This window comes from Lampetra fluviatilis, chromosome 32 (assembly GCF_964198595.1).
Source record: "Lampetra fluviatilis chromosome 32, kcLamFluv1.1, whole genome shotgun sequence".
Taxonomy (NCBI): Eukaryota; Metazoa; Chordata; class Hyperoartia; order Petromyzontiformes; family Petromyzontidae; genus Lampetra; species Lampetra fluviatilis.
In genome coordinates, this window is record NC_136306.1 from 5,406,460 (window position 1) to 5,420,494 (window position 14,035).

General features: G+C 51.0%; 1 protein-coding gene across 14 annotated transcripts in view; it reads right to left on the bottom strand.

Moving 5' to 3' along the window:
- LOC144943679 (neuronal cell adhesion molecule-like) overlaps positions 1–14,035 on the bottom strand; it is a 168,836-nt gene that overhangs the window by 14,411 nt on the left and 140,390 nt on the right. For 9 of the 14 annotated variants that reach the window (XM_078871386.1, XM_078871387.1, XM_078871390.1 and 6 more), the window contains 11 exons: positions 12,792–12,916; positions 12,580–12,681; positions 10,310–10,507; positions 9,630–9,700; positions 9,012–9,249; positions 6,430–6,545; positions 4,702–4,746; positions 3,475–3,667; positions 2,975–3,097; positions 1,105–1,359; positions 58–180 (listed from right to left, as the gene is read on the bottom strand). In XM_078871386.1, the coding sequence (XP_078727512.1) occupies positions 58–180; positions 1,105–1,359; positions 2,975–3,097; positions 3,475–3,667; positions 4,702–4,746; positions 6,430–6,545; positions 9,012–9,249; positions 9,630–9,700; positions 10,310–10,507; positions 12,580–12,681; positions 12,792–12,916 (1,589 nt within the window). The remainder of the gene's footprint in view (positions 1–57; positions 181–1,104; positions 1,360–2,974; positions 3,098–3,474; positions 3,668–4,701; positions 4,747–6,429; positions 6,546–9,011; positions 9,250–9,629; positions 9,701–10,309; positions 10,508–12,579; positions 12,682–12,791; positions 12,917–14,035) is intronic. The other 5 variants (XM_078871399.1, XM_078871398.1, XM_078871393.1 and 2 more) reach the window with 4 other exon arrangements.

Below are 14,035 nucleotides of genomic sequence, written 5' to 3' on the forward strand. Positions count from 1 at the left end.
CGCGTTGGGGCAGTGATGGTGGGTTTGCGAGGATTCGAAGGGTTTGCCGGGTCTTACTCTCGGCTGGTGCGTACTCAACGTAACGCACGTCGGCCGACCGTCCGCCGGGGGTGGCCGCGAGACTCAGGTTTACAAAATTCTCGCCCACGCCGGCCACAACGGGGTCCATCCAGGCCGGAGCTGGTGGGGACGCCGCGGCGACAACCGGGACACACGCGCACACGCACACACAGTCACGGCGACACGCGTCACGTTACGTTCCCGCCCGTCCCCAGGAGTTCGTTGATATGTTCATGGGCCCAGAAGTCTCAAGCGCTCGTCTCATTCAGGAGGGTCCTGCGAAAGGCTGTTTGGCATTTTTTTTTTTTTCAGTAACACAAAAAGCTCGAACGCTTTCGTCAATAACGACACAAAATATATAATAGGGGACGCTCCGAGCAATGGCCCTTCATCAGAAAACATTGCCCAAAACGTCGTCAAATGTTAGACCTCTTATCCTCTTCAAGGCCACAATGTCATTGACGTGGAACCCATTGACTTTGCGCACCACTGCCAACGCAGCAGCTTCACCAAAGAAATTTAGTTTTTTTGGGCAATTATTGCAACCAGCAAGCAAGACACGCACACACGCAATAAGGCAGCGAAAACACGTGTGCGCACAGACGCGGCTGGCACCAGTGCTCTTAGTGAGTTACACGGCTTTGAGTGTACGAGTGAGTGAGACGTTACCGTAATATCGTCATCATGTCATTATCGCCATCACTATTATTGTTTTCTTTGTCTCTATCATCACCGTCATCACTAGAATCATCACTATCATGACCGTCATCATTATCATCATCACCATTTCCGTCATCAATATCTTCACCATCGACACTATCGTCGCCACATCCATCATCACCATCATCACCACTGTCATCTTCAAAATCATCGTCACCATCATCATTACCTTGTGACAACCGTGACCGTCATTACAACGCCCACCACCGCCGTCATTATCATCATCACTGCCATCGCCATCATCGATGTCATCGGCATCGGCGCCATCACCACGACCGTCACGGCGGTCGCGTTGGTGGTGGTGGGGGGGGGGGGGTCGCTCACCCACGTCGAGGTCGGTGGACCCCTCCTCGTCGGCGGTGCCGCCCTCGCCGGCGCGGGTACGCGCGCTCACGCCGAAGCGGTAGCGCGTGTTGCGCCGGAGCCCGTCCAGCGTGTGGGACGTCACGTTGGGCCGTGCCAGCTCCACGCGCGCCGGCGGTCCCAGCTCCGGGCCGCTGCCGTTGACTGCGGGGCGGACGAGGTTAGGAGCGAGCGGACGAGGTAGCGAATGGGACGGGAGCAAAAGGGGAAGCGATGCTACAAACGAGACGGACCGCGCAGTTGAGATGCCAACTTCACGGGTAAGAAACGGTGAAAAAGTAGAGAGGGCGGACGGATCAAGAGAGTTATTACAAAAAACACGAGAGAGCCCGTACAAATTGAAATACACACATTGCAAACGACAAGCAGTGCAAATGAAATGGTACAAATGAGAGAGACTGAATGAACAATAGACACTACAAACAAGATGGACAAATAACAATTAAAACACACGCATTAACAAACAAGACATTGAAATGGGAAAGTGGAAACGAGAAGCACGGCACGTTTAAGACGGAACACATGAATGATTCATTAATTTAATCGAGGTGGTGGTGGGGAGGAGGAGGGGTGGGAGGGAGTGCGGTGACTCTCAGGGTCGTATCGGGACAGACTGCCAAAGGTCAGACCGAGAAAGGCAGAGGTCAGGCTGTCTTACCCACTCAAACAAGCATCTCCTGTTTACTTACGACCCCCCCACCCCCCCCCCCCCCCAGGCTGTGGTGGATATTGATTGTGGAGAAATGCTCATAAAATACCAGCCAGCCTGTGCGGTTGTACTCAAATGAAATAATAATAACTGAGGACACCTCACATCGTTGCCCTTCTCATAGTGCAAGGCTATCGCGAAGACGTCCTCTTCCGCAGACAGTTACAGACTGTCAGTAGGGGGTGATGTTGCTGCGTGGTTTTTATACAATCTGTGAATAATTAGGTAACCTGCAAATCATTTTGTTAAAATTTGGCACGTTTGGGGCCATGAGGCCGGCACACAACGGCTAACGATTTCGAATAAACGCCATGGGTTGTTTAACGCCCACTGTGATGCAAACGTAGCGTGTTATTTTTAGCTAATAATGCACCCGCGAGTATTTACCGGGGCGGCCATGGGTTTCGAACTGAAAAGCGACGAACTCGCTACCAATATTTGTATCCGTGTCAAACCACTGACCTCTCAATAATCCATATATCTGTAATACTACAGATAATTACATGAGTAATGTGACAATGATTTTCATCGATTGGACCGTGAAATTGCTCAATTAGTCAAACTGCCCTATGCTTAACAGGGGGAATGGCGGGGGGGGGGGTGCTTTGTCTTTATGTTTACAGCGAGAGCGTTTATTGAGCCCAGTGTGATACAATACGTGTTCATTCACCAACAAAGAGTGCGTGTGGACCCAAAGGCAGGCTGTGACATCGGAATAATTAATGTTTGTTCTCGGCGAAAATCCATTCATCATCTGCGCTAATTATAACCCCTCAAGGCTTCCTGGCAAAGACAAAAAAAACCCCAAACTCACTCCCCTCTGAATGATAAATGAACACAAAGGAAGGATTATTTCTGGTTAATTGTGTTATAAAATGTAATGCAGGTCTGCCTTTAAATAGAGACCTTCAGTCTCAACGGGGTTTTCCGCCTGGTTTAACTCACTTTCTTTCCACCGCTCGGTGTTCGAAAAAATTATTTTGACACTCCCAATATAAGCAAAGAAATAATCACAAAACAAGTGTTCATTCCTTCTGTTGGAATTTAGCCGAGTTCAAGTGAATTAATCAAACGTCACACTGCTCCGGTAAGACAGCGGGACACAGCCCCTGATACACTCACTGCTCTGGTAGTGCAGCACGTAGCCGGTGATGACACCGTGCGGCTGCAGAGGGGGGGCCCACACGAGCGTGGCCGAGTTGAACGTGATGCTCTGAATGCGTAGGAACTCGGGCTTGGACGGAACTGGTAGGAAAGAGGGGGGGGGGGGTGAGCAGGCATTGAAGGGGTGTGGGGGGGGGGCGAGCAGCAGCAGCCGATGTGAGCACGGAACAACTCTCACCCAGATTGCAAATTACGAAATTGGGAATAAAAAAAGAGCAATCATCGCGCCCACTACTGGCAAACTAACTCCAGTTTACAGTTCAGGCGCTGAGGTGCCTTGCGGCCACAGGGACAGCTGCCGCTGAGGGGTTCCCTTTCAAATGTGATGAGACGCGATATGAAGCGCGCCGAGATGCCCCCGGTGTAAATATTACTTTCCGATTAATCGCATCACGGGAGTTCCACATTTCTGGATTTTGGGATTGCTGGGGTGCGGGGCCACGCTGCATCGTACTCACCGCCCTCGGGCGTCTGGAAGGAGCGTGCGGGGCTGGGCGGCCCGTCGCTGCGCCCGTTTGACACGCGCACGTCCAGCTCGTAGGAGCTGAACGGCTCGAGTCCCGGTACGACGCCGTGCCGCTGGTCGGGCGTGAACACCAGGAAGCGGCGGTCAGAACGCCGCCGGCGCCGCCGGCGCCGCTGCTGCTGCTGCTGAGCGGGGCGCGAGCGCGTGTGCGGAAAGGAGACGCTGCGTCATTATTTTTACCGTCGCCGACATCGTCATCATGTACGTATGTTTATGTTGAACTTCTTTCGCACAGTACATAGCCGGCCGTGCTAACTGGAGGTGCGGGGGGAAGAACAACAAACTAAACATGATCACCGTGTAATCGCTGAACGTATCGTTCGTACATTTATGGTCATAGACGCAGGTATCTCATGGACGCATTGGCTAAGTTCGTTTGTGAGTTTCGTTCTTCGATCTTACCGGTGAAATGAAACATTACTCGTTGGCGCGTTGTTAAACGCTTGTGCACCACGTGACAATTAATTTGGTTGGCTGGTGGAGGGTTTTATTGTGACACAGATTTGGTGAGATCGTTAGGTGGCCTCACCCAACAATTAATTATAAATCATCATCATCATCACGGCCACTATTATAAAATTATTATCATCATCAACATATCCATCAGTGTCGCTCTAAAAATCATCATCACTGTAACGATGATCGTTGTGGTTCTTGTCAGTAAATATATAGGTAGTCCCCGCTTTTATGACACAATGCGTTCCTGGAAAACCCGTCGTAAATCATAGACCGAAACAGTAGAAACATCACTTGCCGATGTGCTTTTTCCTTTTAACAGCCATATTTAACAAAGTTTAAAAGGTAACAATCCACAAAAAACACTTGAGAATAACAAAAGCTTCAAGTGAAGTCGCATCGGAAACCAAACTCGGTTCAAATGTATTCAAAGTCGTGTCTGAAGATGCGTCGTAAATTAAGTTTCTGCGTCGTAAATGGCTCCATGGTGGCCCATAAACGTCGTGAATGTGGCTCGTAGTAAATCAGAGACTGCTTATATCATTGCTATAATCATAACCATTATCAGCGTCACCAGGACCATCTTTACACACATTCATGATCTCCATCACGATCGTTATCGTTCACATCGCACCACCACAGCCTCCGTGCTAGGGGGGGTCTCACTCGGCCCCCTCTCCTTCCCTGGGAGCTTCAGTCTCACCTGAGTGGGGTGGCCTAGGAGCTCTCGCACCTTCCAGTAGAACACCTTGGGGAGGTCAGGGGTCAGAGAGCAGGTCACACGCTCGGGTCAATCCAATCATTAACGGGCACTAAGTTGAGCAGCGGGGCGCACGTTGATATTTGTTTCTCCTCTGTTTGCCCAAGAGACTTGGGTAAATATCAGGGCAATTACAGTACAATAAAAAAAACAAATATTTTGTCTCTTTTCCCCATATTTATTACAATTGTGCTTATCAGCATCCTGTCATGGGATGAGGAATCTATTTGGACATCTAAAAGAGATTTTGTTTCAGGGCTTCTGTTGATTTTCTCCAAGCGGTGTCATTCACACTGCAGCGGTTGCACTTTCACAAACGCTGCCTCGCGATCGTTTGTCGCACGGCAGCCAAACTGAAATTTTAAGTTCTCAAATTAATTGAAAGCATGGAGAGGTGAACACCTGAAATCACGCTGAAAGAAGAAAAAAGAGGAACACATGAATCAGAGAACAAATGCCGGGTAGAGACGTCATATTGATGGTGGATTGGTCGAGGTGTTTACTACCTCGCCTGGCATACAGGAGGTTGTGGGTTTGATTCCCACCCTGATGCCTGTATATTTGGAGTTTTGCATATTCTCCCCGTGGTGACATAGATTTTTCTCCGGGTCCTCCGGTTTTTCCCTCCACATTTATCAACATGCTATACATGTCCACGTGATAAGCCACTTTGTTGAGCTATCATTTGTGGCCAGGTCGCTTCTGAAAAAGAGCTACATTGCTCAGTAGGCCTTTACCTGGTAAAATATCAATAGTTTGGTTTAGAGTCTAATGGTGGAGTGGCAGCCAAAGTAGGGAACGTGCCCGGTAGGATGTCCACGGCAGAGATGGAGCACTAGATCTAAATTGTACTGTATTATTACATTGTGAAAGGGGGATGAATGGAGAAGGCGGTGCATGTGAATGAGTAGGGGTGGTGGCTGAATGAATAAGACCTGCAAGTAGAAGAAAAAACAAAACAAGCCGTGAGAGGCTGTGGTTGAATGAAGAAGGCTGTGCATGCGAGTGAGATGCTATGACTGTCAGAGACTGTGGTTGAAGAAGGCTGCGTGTGCGAGTGAGAGGCTGTGCGAGTGAGAGGCTGTCGTTGATTGAAGAAGGCTGTGCATGCGAGTGAGAGGCTGTGACTGACAGAGGCTGTGGTTGAAGAAGGCTGCGTGTGTGAGTGAGAGGCTGTGGTTGATTGAAGAAGGCTGTGCATGCGAGTGAGATGCTATGACTGTCAGAGACTGTGGTTGAAGAAGGCTGCGTGTGTGAGTGAGAGACTGTGACTGTGAAAGGCTGTGGTTGATTGACGAAGGCTGTGCGAGTGAGAGGCTGTGGTTGAATGAAGAAGGCTGTGCGAGTGAGAGGCTGTGGTTGATTGAAGAAGGCTGTACATGCGAGTGAGATGCTATGACTGTCAGAGACTGTGGTTGAAGAAGGCTGCGTGTGTGAGTGAGAGGCTGTGCGAGTGAGATGCTGTGGTTGAATGAAGAAGGCTGTGCATGCGAGTGAGAGGTTGTGGTTGAGTGAAGAAGGCTCTACGTGTGAGTGAGAGGCTGTGCGAGTGAGATGCTGTGGTTGATTGAAGAAAGCTGAGCATGCGAGTGAGAGGCTGTGGTTGAGTGAAGACGGCTGTGCGTGTGAGCCTGTGACTGCAAGGAGGAGGCCGCACGTCGGAGCTCTCACCTTGTAGCCCTTAAGGTGGCCACGCACGGAGGCCTCTGTCACCGGCTCCCAAGACACGCGGACAAATGTGCTGTTCAGGACCTCGACGTCCACTTTGCCCGGTGCCTCCAAGGGAGCTGCGGCAAGTCGTGCACAGAGGGAAAAAGAAAAAAAACCGGCAGCTGAGATTTGTCATCTGCTTTGGACGCGATCGATCGCTTACTAAAACGCCGAACGTCACCATTACGACGATTCTCACAATGGGGGGAACAAACGATCAGAATTTTTTTTTTTTTATACATCAATCTCCCAAACATGCTGGTCAGTGCCGACTAGTGAAGTGGTGGGGGGATGGGGGGTGGGGTGGAAATCAAATTCAGCTCGCCGTGTTCACAGCGCGGTGCACCAACCGGCACTGCGCTACCGCTCCACGGCAAATCACGAACAACACTCGCCAAGAGCTAACGGGGAATGGGGAGGGGGAGGCATAAATTAGAACCCAACGCAGCCACCCGCCCACGCCCCCGGTAACACGGACTGCCAATTTAACAAACGCGTTTTGCGATCAGGCCGAGCGTCGCGCATCACCCGCGTGTGTAAATCGAGACCGTCGATTCCCAAGAGGGATATTCGCGGGAGAAGCATTCCCCCCGCGTTGCTGCCGTCTCATTATCGCTTTGCCTGGCAGCGGCAGCCTCGCAGCGGCGCGCCCGCGGATTGCGGCTACAGGTCGCCAACGCGGCAAAGGAATTCGACAAACGTCAAGCGATTTCGGACGCAACGGCCGGTCGGGTCACGCCCCGCAGTGTGAACTTCCCAATTGCACTCGGCTGCAAGGTGGCCAGGTGAAGGCAGTAGAGGTAGTGGGTTTGTGCACCAGTCCGTGCGAACCTTGGAGTGCAATCTGCTCGAATGCATGGCTTTGGCTTTCAAGTTTAACGCGTAGGAGGCTTTCGCGACCAATATCATCCATAATAGAGGTTGTTGGGGTAGATCGCCTAGATATATAAAAGTGTCGTTAAAACCCGCCACTACCCGACACAGCCAACTAGTAAGGGTTGTCACGTAAACAGAACGTGGCCAATTCGTCACTAGTACAGCACCCCGGTGTGTTGGAGAGCCAAGCCACAACATTTACAATCTGAGTACGACGTTTCGCCACTAATTACAACTAGCTTCAGCAGGCGACAGCCAGATTTGTGGAGGAGTCTTATTGATCCCTTTATAAGCAGTGCTTATAGAGGGATTTTCCTATCAACCCCAAAGCAGAGACCCGAGCTTTTGAAAAATAAGAATAGGTTTAACCCTTTCTATTTGGTGTTTGAACATCTTCTTGGTGTTTGAGCATCTGTTTCATTGCCAGAAAGGGTAAAACCTATTCTTATTTTTTCATAATTTGATATTGGCAGAAAATATCTCATGATATAGCTGAGCCTTTCTTAACACCTCATGATGCGAAACGTAGAACATTATCAAAACAATGCCTGCTTTTCAACACTCCCGCTTCGGTTTGCTAACCACCCAAATGAATTGGCATATTTGCCCCACAACGAGACAACTTGATTTGACTGGCTCTGTCGGATGGTGGAGGGTTATAACAAAAAAAAACCTGACATTGCACCTACGGGATCGACCCAAAAGAGACCAATAATGAACCAAGCCAAAGCAGCACCGTCTTTAAAAAAAACTATCATGTTGAAAAGCGGTGGAGGCTTTCCCGCATAAATAATTGACGTTCATTATCCCTATTGTCTAATCCTATTTGAGCCGTGCCTTGAAAATCCTGCTGCACTGCACCCTGAAGGAGGTGCGGAGATGCAGTGAGGCATCCTGGACAGCGGTTGGGTGGATTGGGCGGGTTGCCAGTCGGTGGAAGTGGTGTGGAGGGAGTCCCTAAGGATTTCCCCCCGGCATTCTGAATGAGCTTCTCGGGAAAATTGCTGACGTTGTTAACAACAACAACAACAACAAACCCGGGCATCGTCCAGCGCATGGTGACACCGCCGGTTGACTTGTGACGACATCAACCCAGAATGCACCTCGTGTATGTACCGTGTGTTGGAAATTTCGTTCGCACTGTACATAGCCAACCCGTGCTAATCGTTGGATCTTGGAAGCTAAGCAGCAGGGCGCCTGGTTGGGTAACCACCAATCACAATCAGGTTGTTAAAGGCTGCGGGTTCTACATGGTAGGCGGTAGAGGGGAGTGGAGCAACATCCACTGTTGTACTGCACTGCAATGCTTCCACATTTATGCTCGCCGCCTTCACCTGAAACTGACCGGCGTGGTGAAGTACGGTTAAATAAACCTCACGAAGCGGCACGGGAGTGGTGAGGCCATCGGCCAGCAGTGGACAGGCAGAAGAAGCCGTGCACATGCGTTATTATTATCATTATTAATTATTAACCACATGCAGTTTGAACCACGAGCCGGGATTCCCATCGACGCCGGTCCGGCACCCGCCACAGCGTCAACCCCCACCACTGCGTTTGACGAGGGGGGCCACCTCGTCACGGCAACGTCCGCGCGTAGCAACGATCGTTTGCCACGGCGTTTCCCGCTCCCCCCCCGCCAACCACCCCGCTTGTCCGGCGCCACTCACAGTCCTCGCCGGAGTATCCGATGACGATGCGAGGCTCGGGGCCCTCGCCGGCGTCGTTGACGGCGCGCACGCGCAGCTCGTATGCGGTGAAGGTGGGCGTGTGCTGCACGGCGTAGCGCGCCGCTTCCGTCACCAGCGTGTCGGTCCACGCGCCGTCGCCGTCGCCGCCCGCGCTGCGCACGCGCCACCCGACGAGGTAGTGCAGCCCCGGGCCGTTGCTGTCGGCGCCCGACAGCGGCTGCTCGAGAGGGGCATACGTGCGCGCGGGCATCGTCGATCGTCGTTGTCATCGCGATCGCTCCGTCATCGTTGTCGTCTTAAAGGACTGCCGTCGTCATCATCGTCGGTGTGTCATGGTCAGGATCACCGTTGTCATGATCATTGACGCCGTCATCAGCATTGTTATCTTTCACGTTAGAACCGTCATTGTCATCAACATCATCAACATCGTTACGCATGCCACCTTTACAATAATATTATTGTCGCCATCATTATCATCATCATTGTTATCATGATCAGACACATTGTCATAACCGTGAAACATTATCATCACCATCATCATCGTCATGTGCATTGACGTTGTGCCCATCCTATTCCCCTGGCTGCCGGCCCTCTTACCGTCCAAGAGATGATCATGTTGTTGGGCTGCGTGCCCTCGCCCTTCACTCCCGTCGGGTTCATGTCCGGCGCTGGGCGACAGACGAGCCAGGGGGGGTCAGCGGGACGACGGGGAAGGCAAAAATAAATCAAGACTTTTGAACGACGCCCGTACGTTCGAATCACTTTAGTCTCACCGGAAGAAAAAGAACCGTTCACACAACAAAGACAAAGATCCCCTGCACAGCCTTAACAGACTGTTGGGGCAAGTGCTGTTAGCGAGCACGTATGAAGGCCGCTACGGCACACGAGGGAGTGGGTGGCCAGCACCATGCCCGGCCGCCTTTGTCTCTTTAGTGGCGATCTTAACAAACCGCACCAGGTGCTCATATGAGGCCGAGTCGACCTAGGGGAGGCCCAAGACCGGTTCAGACAATCGTCACCGGTGTTCGCCGTGAGCGGCAATCGAACTCGTGTCGCCAGGTTTGGAGGGCAGTGCGCAAGCCGCAACGCCACCGCACAACAAGAAGTGTTTTCGCAAAACACGGGGGCCACGAAAATGCTGCGTGAAAGCCGTTTATGTAAACAAAAGGGTGTCTCGCAGAAGAACGGCTTCGCGAGAAATGAACAATTCGCGCCGTGGGTACGTGGCTCTGCGTGTCGGCGATTCCCCCCGCCCGTCTCTGGCGATCGTCGCTCACCGGCTGGACCGGTGGTGTGGGACTCGGAGGGGACGCTGGGCGGGCTCTCTCCCACCTCGTTGGCCGCCATCACGCGGAAGCGGTAGTCCATGTACGGCGAGAGACGCAGCTCCGCCGAGCTGCGGTTGCCGCTGACGCGAGTCAGCTCCTTCCACGTGCCCGGGTCGAACCGCTCGTCCTCAAACTCCACGAGGAATTCTGGCGGACGGACGGATATGTGGATGGGGTGGATGGACGGATAAATGATGGACAAATTAATGAATGGATGGACAGATAGATGGATGGAGGATGGTGGAGGACGGATGGGTGGACATTTTTACGCATGGGCTGGACAAATAGACGGAGGTACGGATGGGTGGACAGAGAGTTGTACAGATGTATGGATGAACAGACAGATGGGCAAATATGTGGGTGGATGGAAAGATAGTGGGACAAAGTATGGATGAATGAATATAGGAGGACAGATGGACAGATAGATGGACAAACGGATGGAAGAAATGCACCTTAAAACCTATTTACGTACGCTTATTAAACTTTTAGTTCATTTAGTAAATTATTCTTAAAATGTATTTATACTATTATTTTTAAGCTGAATGTCTGCTGCTGCTGCTGTGTTCTGTACAGTGCTTTGAGATCCGTGATGAAAAAACGCTATATACATGTTATTACTAAGAACAGATAAATGGACGGATGGACACTGAGGTGGACGTGTCTACGGGTGGACGGATGTGTAAACAAAACAAGACTGAAAACTCAATTTAAAATCTGATCCGAGGAAACGGCGTCCCCGTGCGTTCGGACAAATGGCACGGCGCGCCTCTCCATCACCGACGCCGCTGGCGGTCCGTTCCCTCCCGAACCGCCGCAGCTCTCCGCGACGTTTCGCAAAACCCGGGGGAAAATCCCCCGTGTGACGCAGCTGCGCGTCACCACGGGCCGCGAGCGAGGGATCGACGCGGATTGATGTGTGGTGCAACGCGGAGGGGGGGGGGGGGGCGGAGAAGCTGTGCGCTTTACGTCTTTCGGGGCGGTTGGGGGTAAAAGAAAGTCGATTTCAGAGCGACGACGAATTACATTGGGTGGAAAGAAATAAAGCCAAAGGGCCCGATTCGCATCTTGAGATATTGGGGGCAAAAATCGCGGTGCAACTGGGCGACTGGCTCTGCTGTTTGGTGATAGAAATGATCGTGGAAATAATTGGAACAAACACGAATGATAACGTGCTAATATTTTGCGAATCGGATGCAATGTTTTGATCGAGAACTCGGAGGCGTTGGAGCCCGAGCTCGAAGTCTCTGGTGCTCTGGCCGGCGTGAGTGAGGCAGGTTGTCTTGGAGCTGTTGTCCTGCAGTTTGTCGCGGTCTATTTGTGATGTTCAAGCAAGCGTGGCGGTGCAATAATCGTCATGGCCAGAGTGTGGCTGTGATGATGGCGCACGTGAGAGAGAAACATTTTACGCAAATTAATGTGTCATAACAATGTACGATCAATGTTCGACCGCCTTACAAAATCCAAATAGTGTTCAATATGCAATTAGCGTACAAAGCACTCATAATGTGCACAATTAGCGGTTATTAGCAACTCTGTCCACCCAGCGGTAAAAATGTGTATGCCACAATTCGTCAATCGGCTGGTCGCATGCGGTGTGGGTACTTACACCTCTTTCAAGTTGTTTGAGCAGCGTGGAGGAGTCGGTCAAAGTAGAGGGGGGCTCCCAAGAGCCCTCTCTCTCTCTCGAGCGAATGATTACTAATCTACAACTCGCATCGTAACAATAGCCTGATTACTAATCTAGTATATAATTACAATAACCCCCCCTCAAATCTTTGCACCTGACGAATTAACGAGTTAATGATGACGTCACCCTGCTGCTGCTCTATATAAGAACGGGAGACACAGCAGAGCCTCACCATTCTGGCGAATTGCCCGATGATGCTGGATGCAATTACCAGCGAAACGTCGTACTCAAATTGTAAATGTTGTGGTTTCACGCTTCAACACACCGGTGGGCTAAAGCAGTGAACTATTTGTCTTTTGTCAACGTGACACTTTTTTTACTGATTGGCCGTGTCGGGTGGTGGAGGGTTACGACACATTTATAAATAACGCGATCTAAACCCAAAAACGTTGATTATGAATCCCCTTATTCCGCCAACAGTGGCACAAGCAAGTAAATGCAGGGCTGCACCTTGACCAATAATATGAACTTAACTAGGTCCTGTAAGTGCGTATGATGTGGCTGGTGGGGGCGGGGGGGGAAGGGGCGGCACCTGTAATTGGGGAGTTGTGGCTGCTCCCCTTGGCCCACCCCAGATGAACGCTGCGGTCCTGACGCTCACTCAGACGGAGGTCGGTCGGGGCGTCTGGTCGGTCTGAGGGGGAACGACGCGGATCAATCATTCAGTCGACCGACACGTCGAATGGTCAAATCGGCGAATTAGCCAATCGCTCGCTCGCAGAGTGCCAGGCTGATGGGACTTGCCCAGGACGCGGAGGGAGGTGCCCGCGGAGTCGGAGTCGGTGCCCGTCGTCGCGGTGCACGTGAACCTCGCCTCGTCCGCCTCCCGCACGCTTGCGATGACGAGGATCGAACCATTCACCCGATACCTGTGGGAGGTAGGGGGGGGGGTGGTGCAGCACCACCGGGAGACATGGGAGGAGAGGGCGGTAGTCACGTGATTAACGATTCACACCCTCCAGAGAGATCAGGCGATTTGTCATTCATTATAAGTCGCGATTTGATTCAAGAACTGGTTATTGTTTTCATTTTCTTTCACCTGCAACCGTTCAATCCAGAATGCGCCCAACTGCGTCGGATCTTGGAAGCAATGCAGGATTGAGCCTAGGTGGTATATGGGTGGGCGACCACCAAGGCGCCTGTCAGGCATTGTAGGTATCATGCCAATTGCTTACACAGCAAAGCAACTATGTTTGAGGAGTGCTCCTGCTACACTGGAATGTTTTTTTAGTGAGAGTTTTAGTGAGAGCATGTGAAGAGAAAACGTGCGAGTATTCGGTGGATTAACTCTTAAAAGTTCCACGCAGATAGATTCAATCCACAGGCAACTCTGATCATTTCCATCTGCATGTAAACTAAGCCCATTGCTGTCCTGCCATCTCATGACCACTGTGCAGTCTGGTCATCAACAGCAAGTCTCCCGAGTCTCTAAAGGACTACATCAAAGTCCTCAAACCTGCTTATCTTATTGCATTTTGTTATTGTCAAACATCCTAATGCAGGAACCTCTTCAAAGAGAGTCATGGGACTCAGTGCAGGCTTGCAACACCTGGCAAGCCCTCGGAGTCCTGCCCAGGCCCAACCCTGCTTAAGCTTGTGAAGTCTGATAATATACAGGGGTGCGCTATTGTCATATACTTGCTTGTGCAAGTATATAACGTGAGTCTAGATTTGAAGCTTTCGTGACTGCAAGGATTCATATTCTTAGGTTTTTTCGGTAAAGTCACGTAGGTAAAACATTAAAATTAATAAAAGTAAAATAAAATAAAAATCACGACGTTTCGGAGGCAACACAAGCTTCCGTCTTCAGGTGGAACCGCCACAGCCACGACAGCTGTATCAAGTAAATGAGAGATTGCAAGAGCTACCACTCCGTATATATAATGGTTGGAGAGGGGGGAAGGGCCAAGTACGGCACACTTTTTATTCATATGGTAAGGTGAGGCTTAAGAGGGTGAGCCTTTGTTATAGAGAGGTACGGTTTGTGA